Source organism: Panicum virgatum, chromosome 2K (assembly GCF_016808335.1).
Source record: "Panicum virgatum strain AP13 chromosome 2K, P.virgatum_v5, whole genome shotgun sequence".
In the NCBI taxonomy this organism is placed as follows: Eukaryota; Viridiplantae; Streptophyta; class Magnoliopsida; order Poales; family Poaceae; genus Panicum; species Panicum virgatum.
Window position 1 is genome coordinate 57012749 of NC_053137.1, and position 19905 is coordinate 57032653.

At 44.1% G+C, this 19905-nt stretch overlaps 3 protein-coding genes and 1 long non-coding RNA gene across 6 annotated transcripts; 3 read left to right on the forward strand and 1 right to left on the reverse strand.

The window, feature by feature from the left end:
* The first annotated feature begins 8829 nt into the window (after nt 1-8829).
* Nucleotides 8830-10183, forward strand: LOC120688540 (pentatricopeptide repeat-containing protein At4g17616-like). The gene is made up of 2 exons (XM_039970891.1): nt 8830-8921; nt 9019-10183. The coding sequence occupies exons 1-2, from the start codon at nt 8844-8846 to the stop codon at nt 9316-9318; spliced, it is 378 nt and encodes a 125-aa protein (XP_039826825.1). The 5' UTR covers nt 8830-8843; the 3' UTR covers nt 9319-10183.
* Nucleotides 10184-10583: 400 nt separating this feature from the next.
* On the forward strand, nt 10584-11531 carry LOC120688543. Of its 2 annotated transcripts, none has more exons than XR_005681159.1 (3): nt 10584-10963; nt 11072-11099; nt 11187-11531. It is a non-coding gene; the product is annotated as an uncharacterized LOC120688543 (long non-coding RNA). The 2 variants fall into 2 exon arrangements; XR_005681158.1 differs by having other exon boundaries at nt 10584-10768; nt 10848-11099.
* A 2522-nt stretch (nt 11532-14053) lies between these two features.
* Nucleotides 14054-19553, forward strand: LOC120688552 (protein FAR1-RELATED SEQUENCE 5-like). Of its 2 annotated transcripts, XR_005681164.1 has the most exons (4): nt 14054-16730; nt 16812-16872; nt 17780-18498; nt 19428-19553. XR_005681164.1 is itself a non-coding variant. In XM_039970915.1 (3 exons), exons 1-2 carry the CDS (start codon nt 14057-14059, stop codon nt 16826-16828), a joined length of 2691 nt encoding a protein of 896 aa, XP_039826849.1. In that variant the 5' UTR covers nt 14054-14056; the 3' UTR covers nt 16829-16872; nt 17785-18172. The 2 variants fall into 2 exon arrangements, 1 of the variants encoding a protein (XP_039826849.1); XM_039970915.1 differs by lacking the exon at nt 19428-19553 and having other exon boundaries at nt 17785-18172.
* Nucleotides 18113-19589, reverse strand: LOC120688579 (expansin-like B1). Its single transcript, XM_039970946.1, has 5 exons — nt 19407-19589; nt 19164-19270; nt 18898-19079; nt 18605-18737; nt 18113-18478 (listed from the first exon to the last, which is right to left on the reverse strand). The coding sequence occupies exons 1-5, from the start codon at nt 19537-19539 to the stop codon at nt 18263-18265; spliced, it is 771 nt and encodes a 256-aa protein (XP_039826880.1). The 5' UTR covers nt 19540-19589; the 3' UTR covers nt 18113-18262.
* Nucleotides 19590-19905: the final 316 nt, after the last annotated feature.

Here is a 19905-nt window from a genome sequence, read left to right on the forward strand (position 1 = left end):
CCCTAACAGAGAGTAGGTCTAACTATGTTACCATGCTTCATGATTTATCGCCGGTTAATCCGTGCGTTGAGCCTGAAGTGTCGTCAATTTGAATAGTAACACGTGACAACTTTAGAAACAAGAAATAGTTAGAAGGGGATGAGAATGGATGTGATTATTATCAGAGAAAGAAAGAAAGAAGGAGGAGATTTGAGAAAAGGAATATATAAGAAATTATTTGCATGTCTTAGCATGCAAATCTAGTTTAATTAGAGTGAACTACTAGAATCTTATTTCATTATTATTATTATTTGCAAATGTTCCATATTTTCCTACAATCCAAACGGCAAGTGCCCTAAACTTTTCATTCTTGTGTTTTGAAATTATGTAGTTTTACACTTTTTACTCCACATGATTTCTGCATTTTTCCCCTTTCTATATTTTGCATTCCTCCGTTCCAAACAAACCCTTAATGAAGACCACAACAGAACAACTTCAAGATAGCAATATTGACTATGGATAAGAAAACACTATAAGGCTAGTTTTGGTACAAATGTTATGGTATTAAATGTTATGTCATATCAACAAATTTGCTAATATGGCAGAATCACTACAAAAGAGATAAGGGAGAGGTTTACGGATGTGAGAGAAGTTTCATCCTCGTAACACTCATCCGGTTCGATTATCAAGTTCATAGTCTTCGTAATAGTGAAATGAAATTATGCACTGAGATTGTCCTAAAAGCAAATTTAATTTGATAAATAATTGAAAAGAGAAGCATATTTGATATTCAGTTTTATTCCTTCTTTTTCTTTTGATAGCCCTGTCCCAAAATTAAATTATTCTATTTTGATAGTCATCTACAGGTTGACGTCTTGGGTATAGTATGGATGGTCGTTCGATTCTCGGGCAAATTGACTCTCTTGAAAAAATATCAATGTAAGTATATGATAGCATCAAAAATAAGGAATCGTGATTAATGAGTTAATAAGCAAGGTTCTTCTCCTTGATTATCATACTAAGATGAAATAAAATTATCAAAATAGAACAGAGGAATTATTATTTTGTTACCTATTTTAGCTTGTGCAACACAATAACTGGCTAGCTAATGCAAGACTCGCCTCCAGCTATATTATTTTAACTTTTGATGGTTAGAAATTTAATTAATAGAGGTATCAGGGTGCATGCACATGCCACATAAAATTGAAATACTCCAGCTTCATCGAATACCTCAATCTAGGCTCTTGGTGCTCACGAGCTCCAAATTAGGTCGAAGCTTAGCATATTGCTTGGTGAATTTATCGCACGGCTGCCTATTTTTCAGTTCGTTTTGACTCACAAAAAAAAAACCCTCTTGACTTCGCCACACCGCGCTACCTTTCGAAACAGCCGTCTGTCCCTTCACTCACCGGAGTACACCACCTCGAGCCCTTTCCTCGCAGCCCCAACACTAGTTCTCCTTTCCTTTCCTTAATAGACTCCACCCAAGATCGACGCATTTATCTTCTTTCTTCATTTTCCTGGTAATATGAAATGCTATGAGCCGAAAAAAATGAGTGATGTGAAATTGAACTCTCCAGTTGTAATTTTTCTTCCTTTGCATTAGTATATTACTTTCTGAATTTATCGCTGTGTTGTGTCCTGCTAGTCTAGTTCTATCCATCCCTAATTGTTATTAGCAAAATTAGTTAGAGGGTATCTTTAAAGTTTTTAAAGTTAGTTTTGGTTCTTAACCACTAAAAATTATCTCTTTGCTAGAAGACACATTTCAACTGTCCCAATTTGCTGCAGGATATTAGAATATATTTTTTATTCAGAACAATTAAAAAGAAATGGAAAATAAAGGAATTACCCTGCTGCCTACAGCCAGCCCAATTCCTCTTGCTCCGGCGCGCGGCGGGCATCCTGCTAGCACCTGCTCTGGCGCTGCCTGCCCATTCTGCTGCGCCGGCCGCCGCTTCGGTCCTCGGGGTGCAGAGGCTCCGACCGCGCCCCGGCCCTCCTGTCGGCGGAGCCGGAGCGCGGTGGCCCTGCGGCCGCCTGCCCGTGCCGCTTCGATCCGCGGGGCGCAGAGGCTCCGGTCGCGGCCCTCCTGTTTGTGATATGCCCAAGAGCCCATCATCACAATACGGTTTAAAGGCCCAAGAGGATATTGATCCAAGAAGGATTAGGGTTACTAATGGGCCTATGAGATAGAAGCCCATTAGTACGCCCTATATATACGAGGGAGGGGCTAGGGGGCCAAAACCCTGAGCTGTGCCACCTCCCTAGCCGCCGCCCCTCCCTCTCTCTCTCGGCCGCCGCCCTTGCCGTGCGTGCGGTGCTAGCACACCGACGCCCGGCGTTTCATCCCCGTACGTGTGGACTCCGTGGAGGCGCTGCTGCGACTGCTGCGCTGATCGGCTGCTGGGATCAAGTACGAGGAGCTCGGTTCGTGGGACGTGATCGACTACTTGCTCTACATCGACGCACGACTTCTTTCACTGCGCTGCGCATCTAGTGGTAACGATCTATGATCTTCTACTCGCAAGCGTCTTGGGTATATGCGGTAGTGATGCTAGCGTAGCCTACCCGTTTACCTACAGTGGTACCATAGCCATCTTGCGAAGTTTTTGGTCTGGATCATTTGCATATAGGTGATATGTTGTTGTAGTAGATTGGATCTATTACTTTTGCACGGTTTGATTAGATCAATTGGTCATAAGGTGTTAAAACTGGAGCGAGTTGATTGCGCGGCATGTGACAAAAGATTAGTTTGTGTTCTTTCTCTGTTATGCATACGACATGTCCCTACCGGCTGGAATCACCATCGGGACTAACTGTGTGCATAAGTTAGCAGATTGGACCAACAGATCAAGGTCATGTGTAGATGCAGTCTTCTCAAGTGCAAAGTTTGCACGGTCAATGTGATTGACCTAGTGAAAATTGAGGCATTATGAATGGCTCAGATTTGAGGTGATGCGATCACTCTGATGAGATTTTCATAGGGATTCCATAGATACAATCTGTGTAATTCCGTGATTGACCGCCGTTGCTTTCTCGCTGTAGCGGCTTCCTAAGCGCTACTTTGGTAGAACACATCGTACGTCTAACTTGTTTTTGCAGGGTGTGATGTGAATGGTATGGCCTCAATGTCATGTGATAATGTATGTGATGATTGTGCGGCCTGCGAGTCGCAAGTTAACAAACAAGAGTCGCATAGAGATGTGATTAGTAATTTGTTACTTACCTGTATCACTACTTTTCTAGCCGTGATGCTAAAGCTCACTAGAATTTTAGTGATTATGGATCTTGAACCACTATATGTCATTAGAGGGAAGATGACTTTGATATAGTAGGTTGTCTTTTGTTAAATCAGTTAATGAAAGTCTTTACATAAACTTAGTGCTGAAATCTTGCTTTACTTTAATGTTGTAGATCATGTCTGCCAGTAACAATTCCGTTTTCAATTTGCGTTCTGTTCTTGAGAAAGAAAAGTTGAATGGAACAAACTTTATTGATTGGTACCGCAACCTGAGAATTGTTCTCAGGCAAGAGAAAAAGGAGTATGTTCTTGAGCAGCCATATTCTGATGATCTCCCTGACAATGCAACTGCTGCTGATCGTAGAGCTTATGAGAAGCACTGCAATGACTCACTTGATGTCAGCTGTCTGATGCTCGCCACCATGTCCCCTGATTTGCAGAAGCAGTATGAGCATGCGGATGCTCATACCATGATCGAGGGGCTGCGTGAGATGTTTCAGAACCAAGCCAGGACTGAGAGGTTCAATATCTCAAAGTCCTTGTTTGCGTGCAAGCTGGCAGAAGGTCGCCCGGTCAGTCGTCATGTGATCAAAATGATTGGTTACATTGAGACTTTGGACAGATTTGGTTCTGAACTTCACCAAGACTTGGCTACTGATGTTATTCTCCAGTCGCTCCCGGCGAGCTATGAGCCTTTTATCATGAACTTTCAGATGAATGGCTTGGATAAAACATTGAGTGAGTTGCATGGGACGCTAAAGACAGCAGAGGAGAGCATTAAGAAGAATCCCAATCATTTGATGATGATTCAGAAGGGGAACAAAAAGAGGAAGCGTTGGACGCCTCCTAATCCCAAAGGTAAAGGCAAGGAAAAGAATTCCAGTGGTGAGTCCTCGGGCTCTAAGCTAAAGCCAGCACCTAAGGCCAAATCTGCCCCTACTTCTGAGGATGAATGCTTCCACTGTCATGAAAAGGGACATTGGTCTAGGAACTGCAAGAAGTACTTGGAAGAAAAGAAGAAGAAGAAGGGAAGTGAGACTTCCACTTCAGGTATAAATGTTATAGAAATAAATATTGCATTATCTTCTAGTGAATCATGGGTATTTGATACTGGATCGATGATTCACACTTGCAAATCGTTGCAGGGTCTAAGTGAGACTAGAAGATTTGCAAGAGGCGAGTTGGACGTTCGTGTCGGCAATGGCGCAAAGGTTGCGGTGTTGGCGGTCAGCACCTACCACTTGTCTCTACCCTCCAGATTAGTTTTGGAATTAAATAATTGTTATTGCATTCCTGCTTTGAGCAAGAACAATATTTTTTCTTCATGTTTGGAAGAAGTTGGTGATTTTAAGATTGTAATAGAGAACAAACGTTGTTCTATTTTTTGCAATGGTATTTTTTATGCTCATTGTCCATTGGTGAATGGATTATATGTTCTTGATCTTGAGGATAAATATGTCTGTAACATTAATACTAAGAGGCTTAGACCAAATGATTTGAATCCCACTTTTATTTGGCATTGTCGCTTAGGTCATATAAATGAGAAGTGCATTGAACAACTCCATAAAGATGGATTGTTAAGCTCATTTGATTTTGAATCATTTGACACATGTGAGTCTTGTTTGCTTGGAAAGATGACCAAAGCGCCTTTCACTGGTCAGAGTGAGAGGGCGAGTGACTTGTTGGGACTTGTACATACCGATATATGTGGACCAATGAGCTCAATAGCCAGAGGTGGTTTTCAGTACTTTATTACTTTCACTGATGACTTTAGTAGATATGGCTATATCTACTTAATGAGGCATAAGTCTGAATCGTTTGAAAAGTTCAAAGAATTTCAGAATGAAGTACAAAATCAATTAGGCAAGACAATTAAATTTCTGCGATCTGATCGTGGAGGAGAATATTTGAGCCTTGAATTTGGTGATCATTTGAAGCAATGTGGAATTATTCCGCAGCTAACTCCGCCCGGAACGCCTCAATGGAATGGGGTATCCGAACGGAGGAACCGAACCTTGTTGGACATGGTTAGGTCCATGATGAGCCAAGCTGATCTTCCATTGTCATTTTGGGGTTATGCTCTTGAAACTGCTGCGTTCACACTGAATAGGGTTCCAAGTAAGTCTGTTGAGATAACACCATATGAGATATGGACCGGGAAGCGTCCCGGATTATCTTTTCTCAAAGTTTGGGGGTGTGAGGCTTATGTCAAACGTTTGATGTCAGATAAGCTCACTCCAAAGTCAGACAAATGCTTCTTTGTGGGGTATCCTAGGGAAACCAAAGGATATTATTTTTACAATAAGGCGGAAGGAAAAGTATTTGTCGCTCGCAATGGTGTTTTCTTAGAAAAGGAGTTTCTCTCAAAAGGATTTAGTGGGAGCAAGGTGCAACTTGAAGAAATTCAGGAAACACCCGAAACTGTTTCAGCACCCACTGAAGATCCACGGGATGTGCAAGATGTTGCACAACTCGTAGTTGAGGCACCAGCCCCACGAAGGTCTATAAGGGCACGTCGCGCTACTGACAAGCTCAACCTCCTGATTACGGAGGAGCGCCACATATTATTGATCGAAAATAATGAGCCCTTGACCTACAAAGAAGCAATGATGGGACCCGACTCCGACAAATGGCTTGAAGCCATGGAATCCGAGTTAAAATCCATGCATGATAATCAAGTTTGGAACTTGGTCGATTAAATTGACAGTGTGAGACCTGTCGACTGTAAGTGGATTTTTAAGAAAAAATTAGATATGGATGGAAATGTTCACATCTATAAGGCACGATTGGTGGCGAAAGGTTTCCGACAAATTCAAGGTGTTGACTATGAGGAAACCTTTTCACCCGTCGCAATGCTAAAGTCTGTTTGGATTCTCCTAGCAATTGCCGCATATTATGACTATGAGATATGGCAAATGGATGTCAAAACCGCTTTCCTTAATGGACATCTAAGTGAGGATGTGTATATGACACAGTCTGAAGGTTTTGTCGATCCTAAAAATGCTGGGAAAATATGTAAACTTCAGAATTCCATCTATGGATTGAAGCAAGCATCTCGGAGTTGGAATATTCGTTTTGATGAAGTAGTCAAAGGGTTTGGCTTCATTAAGAATGAAGATGAGCCTTGTGTTTACAAAAAGGCTAGTGGGAGCGCACTTGTGTTTCTGGTCCTATATGTGGATGACATATTACTGATCGGAAATAATATTCCAATGCTTGAAGCCGTTAAAACCTCATTAAAAAAGAGTTTTTCGATGAAGGATTTAGAAGAGGCGGCTTATATTCTGGGTATTAGGATCTATAGAGATAGATCAAAAAGGCTAATTGGATTAAGCCAAGACACGTACATTGACAAGATATTGAATCGGTTCAACATGCAAGATTCCAAGAAAAGTTTCTTGCCAATATCACATGGCATTACTCTAAGCAAGAGTCAGTGTGCTACGACACCTGATGAGCAAAAGAGGATGAGTACGATTCCTTATGCTTCAGTCATAGGGTCGATCATGTATGCTATGCTTTGCACGCGCCCAGATGTTTCCTTTGCTCTAAGTGTTACGAGCAGGTATCAGTCAGATTTCGGTGAAGCTCACTGGACAATTGTAAAGAGTATCCTTAAGTACTTGAGAAAAACTAAGGATATGTTCCTAATATTTGGAGGCGAAGATGAGCTCCTTGTAAAGGGTTACACCGATGCTAGTTTTCAAACAGACAAAGATGACTCCAAATCGCAATCCGGTTTTGTTTTCTGCCTCAATGGTGGGGCAGTGAGCTGGAAAAGTTCCAAGCAAGATACGGTGGCTGATTCGACGACAGAGGCCGAGTATATTGCAGCTTCCGAAGCTGCAAAAGAAGCTGTTTGGATCAGAAAGTTTGTTTCTGACTTGGGTGTTGTTCCTAGTGTGTCCAGTCCAGTGGACCTCTATTGTGATAATAGTGGTGCCGTTGCACTAGCAAAGGAGCCTAGAACAACTAAAAAGTCCAGACATATACTGCGGAAGTATCACCTCATCCGTAACTTTGTTGAGAGAGGTGATGTGAAGGTTTGCAAGGTGCACACGGATTCAAACGTTGCTGATCCGTTGACAAAGCCTTTCTCACAACCAAAGCATGAGGCGCACATGAGATCTATGAGTATTAGATACTTACATCAGTGATTCTAGTGTGCGTGGGAGATTTTGTGTCATGAGTATGTTTATGTAATGATAAATAATTGTTATTTGTTCTATGGATGATTATTTTTTACATTGATTATCAAGTATGTGACTTGTTCGTGAAACTCTTTGTTGACAATGATATGATTCTAAATTATCCCTAGTTTATGTCGTTGTGTGGGACAACAACGACGTTGAGACTAGCACATGCATTAATTGATGATCATGTTTCACGGATCATGGATATGGAGATATCGGATTAATGATGTGGACACATGTTGGTGAACATGGTGTTGGATTGACCCACTCCAAGACAATGTTGGGATTGTTATTTTGTATGTGCCATCAGTTGTTCTTGAGTGTTATACCTACTAGATCCTTAGACCTGAGATCGCCATTGTTTCTCACTGTGTGTAGTGGTGCATCTTGGGGCTGCTAAACGCTACTCCGTGACTGGGTAGTTACAAAAGTAGCTTACAGGTGTGTCATGAAACATGGAATGAGATGTGAGCGGATCAAGATGGAATTTGCCCCTCCTAGATAACAGGAGAGATATCTCTAGGCCCCTCGAGATAGTTGGATTTGAAAGTGCATGGCCATGCCAAAGTAATTAAAGAGTTAATCATGATGACTAAAGGTTAGTTATGAATGGAATCCACTATTAGATCGAGAGAATGGTCGAGCTATCACAAAGGTGGCACGTATCTCGCTTTGAGCTTGACTGGTATCGTGTGGCAAAGGGATCGGTGTATGAGTATATCTAAGGTTCGGCCGATATGATCTTTATGTGTATTTGTGAGTCACTATGCCCTGCTAGGTGCCGCTATTGACTTGTGATTCGGAAATGATTTTCGATCACGACCACCTACACATGAACCTAACGGGTCACACACTTGAGGGGTTTGGAATGTTGGAAAGCTTGCCTGTATGATTGTCTCTAGTGCAAGTGGGAGATTGTTGCTGATATGCCCAAGAGCCCATCATCACAATACGGTTTAAAGGCCCAAGAGGATATTGATCCAAGAGGAATTAGGGTTACTAATGGGTCTATGAGATAGAAGCACATTAGTACGCCCTATATATACGAGGGAGGGGCTAGGGGGCGGAAACCCTGAGCTGCGCCACCTCCCTAGACGCCGCCCCTCCCCCTCTCTCTCGGCCGCCGCCCTTGCCGTGCGTGCGGTGCTAGCACACCGACGCCCGGCGTTTCATCCCCGTACGTGTGGACTCCGTGGAGGCGCTGCTGCGACTGCTGCGCTGATCGGCTGCTGGGATCAAGTACGAGGAGCTCGGTTCGTGGGACGTGATCGACTACTTCCTCTACATCGACGCGCGACTTCTTCCGCTGCGCTGCGCGTCTAGTGGTAACGATCTATGATCTTCTACTCGCAAGCGTCTTGGGTATATGCGGTAGTGATGCTAGCGTAGCCTACCCGTTTACCTACACCTTCTGCCGGCGGAGCGCGATGAGGAGCTTGTTTCAGGCGTGCTACCACTACCGACGTCTCGCGTCCTTCCCTCGCGCTGCTGAAGCTGCCTCACCTGTAAGAGCATACTGCTGGAAACAATTTGAGGGTTTGTGCTGTTGTGCATAGTTAGCTTGCTTTTGTGACTAATAAGATGTATGCATGTGTTGTTCAGGCCAATGGCTATGAGCCATGGAGGAGGTATATTTCCACAAGCACCAGTAAGGTTCTACCATGGGAGGCGTCATCCCGTGAAACGCTGTTGAGGAAGATAGACAGTGCTATGAAGGATGGCAATGTCGAAGAGGCGCTGCATTCATTTGGAAACTACAAGAAGCTGCATGATCTTCCTGAACCACAGGTACTGAATAGCTTGATCGTGTCGCTGTCCTACATGTCTAGTCGGAGGTGGCTTCAGAGGGCATTTGACATGGTTCTCTCAGTTCATCAAATTAACAGCAACCTTCTCAACTGACTCCCTGATGAAGCTAGCGTTGGCACTTGCAAGAGATCAGATGCCTGTTCCAGCCTCCACAGTCCTGAGGATCATACTTGAGAGTGGAAAGCTTCCTGATGTTGATATGCTGAGCATGGTGTTTCTGCATATGTTGAAGTCACAGGTTGGATCCTATCTTGTCAGTGATGTTCTGATTGAGACTTGTGAGAGTTTCTTGGACCAAGTTGCAGATAGACGGGAAATGAAAAAACTGGATTCAATAAAAAACAGTGCCACCTTGTTCGATATGGTTTTGGAGTCATGTGTGAACTTTAAATGCATTATCAAAGCCCAGAAAATAATGGAACTGATGTCATTGGTCGGAGTTGTGGCCGATGTAAATACAGTGGTGATCGCTAGCCATGTCTTCGAGATGGTTGGGCAACGAGATGAGTTGATACAAATGAAACGAAGTATTGACTCTTTAACATCTTTGCCATTTCTTCAGTACTATCAGCATTTTTATGACAGTCTATTGAGCCTGCATTTCAAATATAATGACATGGATGCTGCTGCAAATTTTTTAATCAATCTGCATCAGCAACGAAAACGTAGTGTTTTCTTTTGCAATGGTTTACCGAAACAAGGTGCCATACAAATTGGTTCTGGAAATCTGAAAACTGGATATAGAATAATGTTTGATCCAGGAAAAGTTGACAGAGGTTTCATTTTAGGTACAGAAAGCCAATTTGGGCTTGTTGTCCTTACTGACGGAAATCTTCTTCATACTCAAAAGGCTCTTGCTAAACTTATTGTAGGCTGTGTGAAATCAAGGAATATGCATACACTATGTAACCTTTTTATTATGTTACATAACAAAGGTATAGATGTAATTTCTCTTCGAGATGTGGTTAATGCATGCATTCAAATGGGATGGTTGCATGCTGCTCATGATATCCTAGATGATTTACAGTCAGCTGGAATCCAAGTCGGGATTGCTAGTTACTTTTCTCTTTTGAGAGCATATGAGAAGGAGAATAAGTCAGAAGAATTCAATGGGCTTCTCTAGCAGATACAAAAGATTTCATCTACCATGGATGATATTCGTACTAATTCACCATTTACCATCAAGAATGTTGCCAAAATAGTGAAGGATGAAATGCCTCTCACTCATTCATCTCTATTTGCTGCTTTGGCTGAAGAAATGAAACATTACAACCCTGGAGAGCACTTGACATTAGAGTTCAATAATTCGATTCTTTTCTTCTGCAAGGCAAAAATGATGGAAGATGCGCTCATAAGTGTATGAGAGAACAAAATATCATGCCCACTTCTTATACATTTTGCCACATGTTGTGTGGTTATTCTTCAATGGACATGCATAGGGAGATTACCATGCTCTGGGGAGAAATAAAGCGCAGACTTGAATATGGAGAGCTAGATGTGGATATGGACTTGCTCGATTGCTTGATTCTGGATTTACTTAGAGGTGGGTATTTTTCTAGGGTGATGGAAGTCATTGGTTACATGTCAAAACATAATATTTACTGTGACAAGTGGAAATACAGGCATGTCTTCCTGAAGCTACACAGGAACCTGTATAGGAATTTGAACTCATTGCATGACAAAACCGAAGCTCAAAACAAAAGGATTGAAGATGTCCGAGCTTTCAGGTCATGGGCAGGTATTAGATAAATAGAGCTAGTGACCATTTTGGTCCCTCAAGTTATCAAAGGTTCGCTTTGGCCCATAATGTTTATTTTGATCCTTTGCATTTGCATGTTGGGCAAAGACATCCATTTGATGACTTGTGGCGTCAGGTAAGCATGCCCTGTCACTACTTGTTCAGCACCTCTCTTTGCTGACTATGCTCTGACAACAAATTTCAAATTACCCCTGCATCCCAGTTGGTTCTGTCGAACCGTTCAAATCTGTTGCAGTTGCCAAATAGACCGAAGCATGGAGGGGGCTGGCTTGAGGTGAGAAGCAGGGGCACTGAGCTGGGATCTATTATGGATTATGCCCAGAGGAGCTCTGATGTCGTGGCAGATTTTGGCATTGCCATGGCACGCTGGCTACAGTGCCATTGCCCATGGATTCCCATGAGCAGTTGTTCCAAGACCCAAATTTATTTACACGCATGGTGAGCTTTACACTGGATTTGTCATATTGTGACGAGTTTTTGAATGCTTCCATCTCATGCAATTTCTGGACAGAATTTGAATTCATTGCCTGAGCAAGGGGCCATCAAAGGAGGAAATCATAATTGGGGCTTTAAGTAGTTTAGAGCATCTCCAGCAGATTGCTCATCTCTCATATCCTATATACTTTCTCTCTTCATCACCAATAATATTTTTTATAGAGTAAAATTCATGGCCGGTCCCTAAACTTGCGCAGCGGTGTCGTTCAGGTCCCCGAACTCCCAAAATAGCATTTTATACTCCATGTTCTTGTTTCGGGTACCATCCTCATCCAAACGAGCACAAACTAGACCCGTTTGCCGACGTGGGGCTCCACGCTGGAGCTGACGTGGATCGGCGCGGCTCAAAAGAACCGGCTCGCCCCTTTTCGCTCGGCCCGTACCCCTGATTCGCCGCCATCTGGACTCCTCGCCCCTCCTAACGCCGTCGTCGTTCTTGCCGCCGGCTCTGCTGCTCCTGCGGCGGCGGAGGTCGGCAGCGCCTTCACCCTCACCTGCTCGGGGCTCGGCCCGTCCCCACCATTCGCCGCCGTCCGGACTCACCCGTTCCTTGGAACCCTTGCGCCGCCGTCACTGCCGTCGGCGCCCATCTGTTCACCGGCGTGAGTTCCTCCGCCCCCCTCCTCCCCTGATTTCTCCTAATTCACCGGCTCCCCTGGCTCCTCACCTATCCTGTAGCCCAATTTCTCAGCCGCATGGATTCCAGCTCTAGTACCGCGGGGGCAAGTCGCCATGACGGATTGCCGAACCTCAAGATCTCTACTAACTCAAATACCATCCCAACCTTGAATGAAGGGTTACTCATGTCCTCTGTACTGAAATTCTTAAACTTGAGATTAATCTGTCCCTCCACATCATCATTTGCTACTTGCAGACCTTCGTCATCACTGGATTCATGATCTCCTTCCTCATAGGATACTACAGTTGACCTCCCAATTCTCTTCCCTTTGCCTACTCCCTCATCAACCACATCGTCATCGACATAATCCACAAACAAATCATCAACTCCACGCACAACCTCATTGTTACTGTCCACAAAGTCAGAATCCTCATTGTCATATCACTGCAACTGTCATTTGTTACAGGCTCACTCTTCTGTTCATCTAAACTGCTTCTCAAGTTTTTGTAGGAATCAGGGAGAGTCTCACAATCCTTCTTTTCAGCTACGGGGTTCACAACCACATCATCCCAATTTACACCACCCAGAGTGCCTTCATGGTCAATGTAAACTACCATAGATTCTACCCTACCCACCACTGATCTCATTGCATCATTGTCTGCACGATCTTTGATAAGTCTCAACCCATCTGAGAGGTCCTTCCCTGGTAATAGCCAATACACCTTCAAACTGTCCGTATCAGAATCAGAGTAACCCAGAATATATAGGAAATCTTCACACCATCGCGGAGATAAAATATTAGCATCGCAATAATCAAACCAATCAATTTTCTCATCAACATATGTCCTCAACTGACCAGACCGAACGAAAAACTCACCATGATGCAATTCGATGGTGAAAAGATTGTCACTGCCACCTACAGTACAAAGCAAAATCACACATACGGTTCAGTCCTCAAATCAATCAACCCTAGTGCAAAGGTCCAACCTTACGAACCCTAATCAATGAATCGACAAGAGAACCATGCTGCAAAACTTACCGTACGTAGGGATTGGGTCTGCCTTCTCCCGGTACCTAGCGTACCTATCCGCCATCCCCGATTGCCACGGCCTGTAGCAGGTGACGGTGAAGGCGCTCGTCCCCTTCCTCTTTACCCTCGGAGCGGGAGGACAAGAGTAGTAGTATCCCTGCCGACCTCCGCCGCCGCAGGAATCAGGGCCGGCGACAAGAAAACGACGAGGAGTCCAGATGGCGGCGAATCAGGGGACGGGCCGAGCGGAAAGGGGCGAGGCGTTTTTTTGAGCCGCGCCGATCCACATCAGCTCTAGCGTGGAGCCCCACGTCGGCAAACGGGTCTGGTTTGTGCCCGTTTGGATGGGGATGGTACCCGAAACAAGAATAGGGAGTCCAAAATGCTATTTTGGGAGTTCGGGGACTTGGATGACACCGCTGCGCAAGTTTAGGGACTCGCTGTGAATTTTACTCTTTTTTATATTTTATCCTTTCAAATTGGTCAGTCATCTAGCATGCTCTCTACATTGTTACAATTGCTAAAAATCTGTGCCCCGAGTATTCAATATTTCACAAAGGAATCTTCAAATTAACAAAAGAAAAACTAGACTATTTTTTTTCTTTCCTACGTAATTGAATTGCTCTGTAATTCTAGTTTCCATGCTTTGAGCGGCAAGGAGCTACATGACTTTTGATAATAGTTTCTTTTATTTTTTAGTATACTATATTTCTTTGATCTTTAAGATTTATAAGATGTTGGAGATTTTTTTCAACTTTAATATCATCTCAAAAAATGGCTCGAAGCATTCTCTTTACTCCATAATAAAATCACCGCAACAAGGTTAGCATGCGCACGAAGAAGTGAAGAACAAAATGGAAATGGTTCGAAAGGGAGTCAGCCATGACCCTCGCAGGTAGCAGCAGACCGCCGCCGCCTTCGCAGGGCGATGACCATCAGCCACGCACACACAGAGAACCACAGCCGCCGCCTTCGCAGGCGATCCTTCCGACCTCTAGGTCCCCTTCTCCCTCCTCGTGCCCCCTCCTTCCTCCAAACCCTGGCGCAAACCCTAATGTCCGCCGCCGGGGACCCCTCCCGCCTCTCCGGCGAGTCCTCGCCGTCGTCCCCCACCTCCTCCGGATCCTCCTCGCCCTCCTCTAGTGCCGCCGACGCCTCCGCCACCAACCTCGCCCTGACTGCATCGACCTCCGCCGGCGGCAATGACGCCGACGCCGACGTCCCGACCTCCCCGCATTTGGGAATGTACTTCGAGACAGAGGATGACGCCTACGAGTTCTACAAGGCCTACGCCGCCCGCCTCGGCTTCGTAGTCCGCAAGTCCAACAAGTCCAAGAACTCGCGGCACACCGTCACCCGCCGCCTCTTCGTCTGCTCCAAGCAGGGGTTCCGCCAGGAGCCCAAGAAGCCCCAGGACGATACGGCCGGAGCCGGAGTCGTGTCCTCATCCTCAACGGCGCCAGCGCCGCGGTGCCCTGACTCGCGCACAGGCTGCCTGGCGTCGCTCACGATCAAGCTCATCCCTTCTGCCAACGCCTTCCGTGTCACAGACTTCGTTGCCGAGCACAACCACCAGCTCGCGTCCGCGGCGCCTGCGGTTTCTCTGGCCTTACTGCCACCAAGCTCATCACACCACAGCATAGCGACTGCAGCAAGCTTGCCGGACCTAAGGGATGGGCCACACGTGGACATGCACTTCGAGACCGAGGAGGACGCGTATGTCTTCTACAACAGGTATGCTGAGCACGTAGGCTTCAGTGTCCGCCGTTCTTACAAGAAGCGCAAGCGCGGGATGATAGTGTCACGGATCTTTGTTTGTTCCCGCGAGGGTGTCAGCGACCGTGCCAAACAAGAGGGTGGAGCCATAGTCAATGCAAATGGTGTTGCAGGATCATCAGGCACACCTAGGCCTGGCCCAGCACCAACACGGACAGGATGCCAGGCGAGAATGGTGATCAAGATCACCCCCTGCCGGACATACCGTGTGGCGAAGTTCTTCCCAGACCATAACCATCCGCTCGCCAATCCGGAGAGCGTGCATAAGCTGCGGTCACATAAGATGAGGGCTCGGGCACATGAGCTTGGGGCGGGGGACCTGCATCGGAGGAAGCAAGGGAAGGGTGTGCAGCTCGGTGATGCTGGCGCAGCATTGCAATACTTGGAGGAGTTGCAGCTAGGGAACCCTTCAGTGTATTATGCAGTAGGGATTGGGCCTGATGGGAAATCTGCTGTAAATTTCTTCTGGGCTGATGCAAAATCAATAATTGATTTCAGGAGTTTTGGGGATGTTGTTTGCTTTGATACAACATATGGATTGAATATCTATGGACGGCCATTTGCATTGTTTGTTGGTGTAGACAACCACAAGCAGTTACTTGTGTTTGGTGCAGCACTACTCTATGATGAAAGCATTCAGTCATTCAAATGGGTATTTGAGGTGTTTGCTGATGCTATGCGTGCTAGGCAGCCACAAACTATTTTGATCGATGAGCGTCCTGAGTGTGCTGCTGCAGCAGCAGAGGTCTGGCCTGGAAGCAACCGTTGCACAAGCGTGTGGCATATATACCACAATTCAAAGAGGCACTTGAAGCAGGCGTTTGAAAGCTCAAAGAGTTTCAGCAATGCTTTGAGCCATTTTCTCTTTGACTATGAGGATGAGATGGAGTTCTTGTCAGCATGGGAAAGGCTAATTGAGAAACATGACATCAGCGAGAGTGAGTGGCTCAGCGGTCTTTTCATGGAGAAAGAAAAATGGGCTTTGCCTTATCAGAGAACCATCTTTTCTGCTGATATACTCACCACTCTTCAGAAGGATAACATGATTAATGAACTGAAACGAGAGCTCAGTGAGCAAGAAGATATTCTGCAGTTCTTCAGGCGTTATGAGGTTATTCTGGAAGAGCATCGTTCAAAGAAATTGCACGCTGATGTTGATGGCAGCCAGGTTACTTTGCCTATCCCATCATTGCGAATGCTAAAACAATCGTCAAACGCTTATACACCTGAGGCTTTCAAGATGTTCCAGGGCGAGTTTGAGGCTTACATGAATTGCATGTCCTTCCCCTGTGGTGTGATCGGCACAATCTCGGAGTACAAAATTGTGCTTGATGAGAAGCCATCAGAGAACATTGTCAAATTTGATGCACTAGATGGCTCAGCCAGTTGCAGCTGCAAGAAGTTTGAGGCTGTTGGAATTCAATGCTGTCATGTACTGAAGGTACTTGATCTCAAGAATATCAAAGAGCTCCCAGAACAATATATTTTGAAAAGATGGAGAAAAGATGCCCGTTCTGTTCATATTGGGGAGGAACCAACCTATGGATCTGGCAGTGTCATGCAATCAGCCTCAGAATCCCGATTCAATAATATGTGCCGGTTGGCTAGCTTGATTGCTTCAAGGGCTTCCAAATCTGAGGAGGCAATGTCGTATATTGAAAGCCAATCAAGTGTTCTTCTGAAGCATCTTGATAATATTCTACAGACAGGCTATCCTGATATGGGAAATCATGCTGTTGCTTCAAGTAGTCAAGCAATTTCCTTTGTAGGCAGCCAACATCCTGACCATACAACACAAGCAGGAGCGGTTGCACAGACAACGAATGGTATAATCTATAATGTTCACTTCCAATATATCATCATTCTGTACTGTGTTTAATGAATGGAAATCACGTGGGTGATGGCAGGTCTGATGGGGCTTTGATGGTACATTTGCAATCTATAGTACATATCATACTAGCAACATTGGTAAGTAATTGGTGTTAATTTACTCAAAAGAGGTGATTTTATTTCCCATCACAAAACATCAAAGAATTCACTGTGTTGCAGTGCAGTGACTTGAACTGCGAAGAATTCACTGTGTTAGTCGAACCTCAAAGTTGGGGGTATGGCAGTTGGAAAATTTATTTGTATATAGTTTTGTGGGTTTGGAAATTTCTGGATTTTCTAATGATTCATATAGAATAGACCAAAAACGGTGTTAGAATAGTACAACATATTATGGGGTGTGAGCTTAATATATGTACCCAGTTCACTACTGTCAGCTGTTTAGCATTAGAGGAACGTCTATTTTTACCGCATCAAGGTCTAACCCAAATTGAGCGAAGGTGGAGGAACATGCTTTAAAATTTTACCCTGACTACTCCCTCCATCCCAAATTATTAGTCATTTTGGATTTTCTAGATACATCAATTTTGCTATGCACCTAGACATGATATATATCTAAATACGTAGCAAAAATTATGTACCTAGAAAAGCTAAAATGACTAATAATTTGGGATGGAGGGAATAGTTGCCAATACTTGGCCAACTAAATGGTCTTTCATTGATATGACATGATATGTATGGGGAACATGCTGAATTTGTCTCTTGTTTCACTTCACATCTAACCAGATTTCCTAAACACATGGTGGTTCCCTTCTTAGTATTTTCTTGTCCCTTTATTTTTCTGTTATAACTAGTTTAGACTCAGGTTGTGTTTGTCCACAAGATTGTTTGTCCACAAGATTGAAACATTAGGATGTTTAGGTGTTTCCTCTAATAAATGTTTAATTTCTCAAATATAAATGAAATAGGAAATCTTGCTGCTAAGCTTATTAATTTTGACTATAATTATTTGAAAGTTTTTACTGACAAGGTTTGTTTCTTTTGATAGTTCAGCAGTTCAGAGCTGACATGATTGCTGGGAATCCTCCTCACCAAGAACTTGTACACTCCTATGAATTGAGTGGGTCAGCCAGCCTTTGTAAATTGAATTGAACATAAGCATGATGGTGTACAGTGTTTATCTGTGGCTAAGTTGATGTAATTGCGGTGCTAATTATCTCCAATTTTGATGAACCTGTGCCTTCTCTGCATAAAAGAGCGTAACCCATCCCCCAGATGCATTTCAGTGATTCTTGGTCCGCCGCAGGCAAATAAAAGATGGCTCCAGGTCTATTTGATGTGCTAACAAAGCTTTGTCAATTGTTCGGTTTTGTACATTGCATATTCTTCAATGAGAAATTATTGATATATATGCATCAAAATCTTCAAATATTACAATAAATAGGCTGCAAGATTATACATTATTATAGAAGGCAAGGGAACAATTAATGATCCTACTAGCTATATAATCCTGTGGCATATTCGATCATAGCTACTGCAGCTGCACTTGGACCCCAGAATCATACGTGGCCCCTGCTGTCCAGTTCTGTGGTATTATGCTTGTGGGAACTAGCCATTTCTGGTTGCCACCATGTGGTGCTCCACTGCTAAATAGCATCCTTATGGACAGAGGACCACTTGGTGGGGAGACAGCAGCCCATACTGCACCATGAGTTCGGTTCAGAAGCTGGCATGTCAGGTTTACAGTCTGCATTCAACCATCAACAGGTCTTTAAGATAAGAATTTCAATTTACATTCCTGCATATTTAAAGTCTTTCTGAATATTCATAAAATTTACTGTCTTTTTTCTACATGATGTGCTTTAGTGTTTACCTCACATAGCTGGACTGCAATGATATCCTGGTTGCCTTGTTGATACCAGATCTCAAATTCAAAATAGTAGGGGAAATGGCTGCTCTCAGTAATCTTGAATATAATATTCTTGCCTGGGTAGATACAGGGAACCCTGAAGTTGAGAGAAACCATGCAAATTTCAACATGTCATGTCATTAATTCATTATGCAAGATCATTTGTGTTGTAGTTTTCAGCTTCTTTGCCATGCAAAGAAAGCAATGAGGTATATTGTTCAAGTATAGAGCTTTAGCCATGTTTACTATGCACGCACCTCCTGTACTCAATTCCAACATAACCAAAGTTCAGCAGTGTTGCACCAGCGTCCTTGTTCTGCCCCATTCCAGCGAATGCGTGCTGGCTCAGGATGAAGTCAGTCCCATCGCTTGCCCCAGAGTCTGTGATCACAATTGTCACACCACTTGGGGAGCAGTAGTAAGGATTTGTGCACCTAACCTGTTGGCAGTCGCAAACAATTTTAGTGCAAGCAGAGTTGTGTTTCATTGTTTACACAACTACTACCAGCAGAGATTAATTTACCTGGTAGCATGCACCACAGCCTACCCCATTCCTATAGAGACTTGCTGATGCTGAAACATCGCCATTATTGAGTTTTGCCCCAAACGCTCCATACTCACATGCTCCAGCTAAAAGGGTTTTGTTAGAAACACAATTGTCCTTTGATAATGTATGGTTTACTTAGATATTTGTGCACAAGCCTAGTAACATAGCAAACTTTTATGATTAGCATGCTGCTTACTTTTGTTAGCACATGTTACTTACTTTCGGTACCGCTTGTTTCAGAGTCGGGGTAGTATACTGCTTTCGACATCGTGAAGTTTGCATCTGCAGTAGCCTTGGTGATGAGCACAGATAGATAAAGCAAAGCTGGGAGGCAACAGAGGGGAAAAGCCATCGATGGTACAGCAACGAGCAAAAAGGCTTAGAAGATTATATTGTACATATATAAGATGAGAGACGGAGCCATATATTTATAGTGTTCAACATGGGGTGCCTCCCTTTGGTTGCTCACGAGTTGCGAGCTGGTTTGGTTTTGAATGGATGGGGACGGCAATGCCGTTGTTGAATATGCTTCTGGGTGTGCCCGTGCCTGACAGCCCGAGTTCTTGTAAATCCTTTCTTCATTTCTTCCTGTAAAAGTAGCCGCTTTTTGGAGGTTGTTTTAGAAATTTTCTTGCCGTGTTTGGAGAGTTTGGTTTTGGAATTTGACTTTTACAGCTGGCAAAGAAAACTTTTACATACAGCAGGATATTTCCTGTTT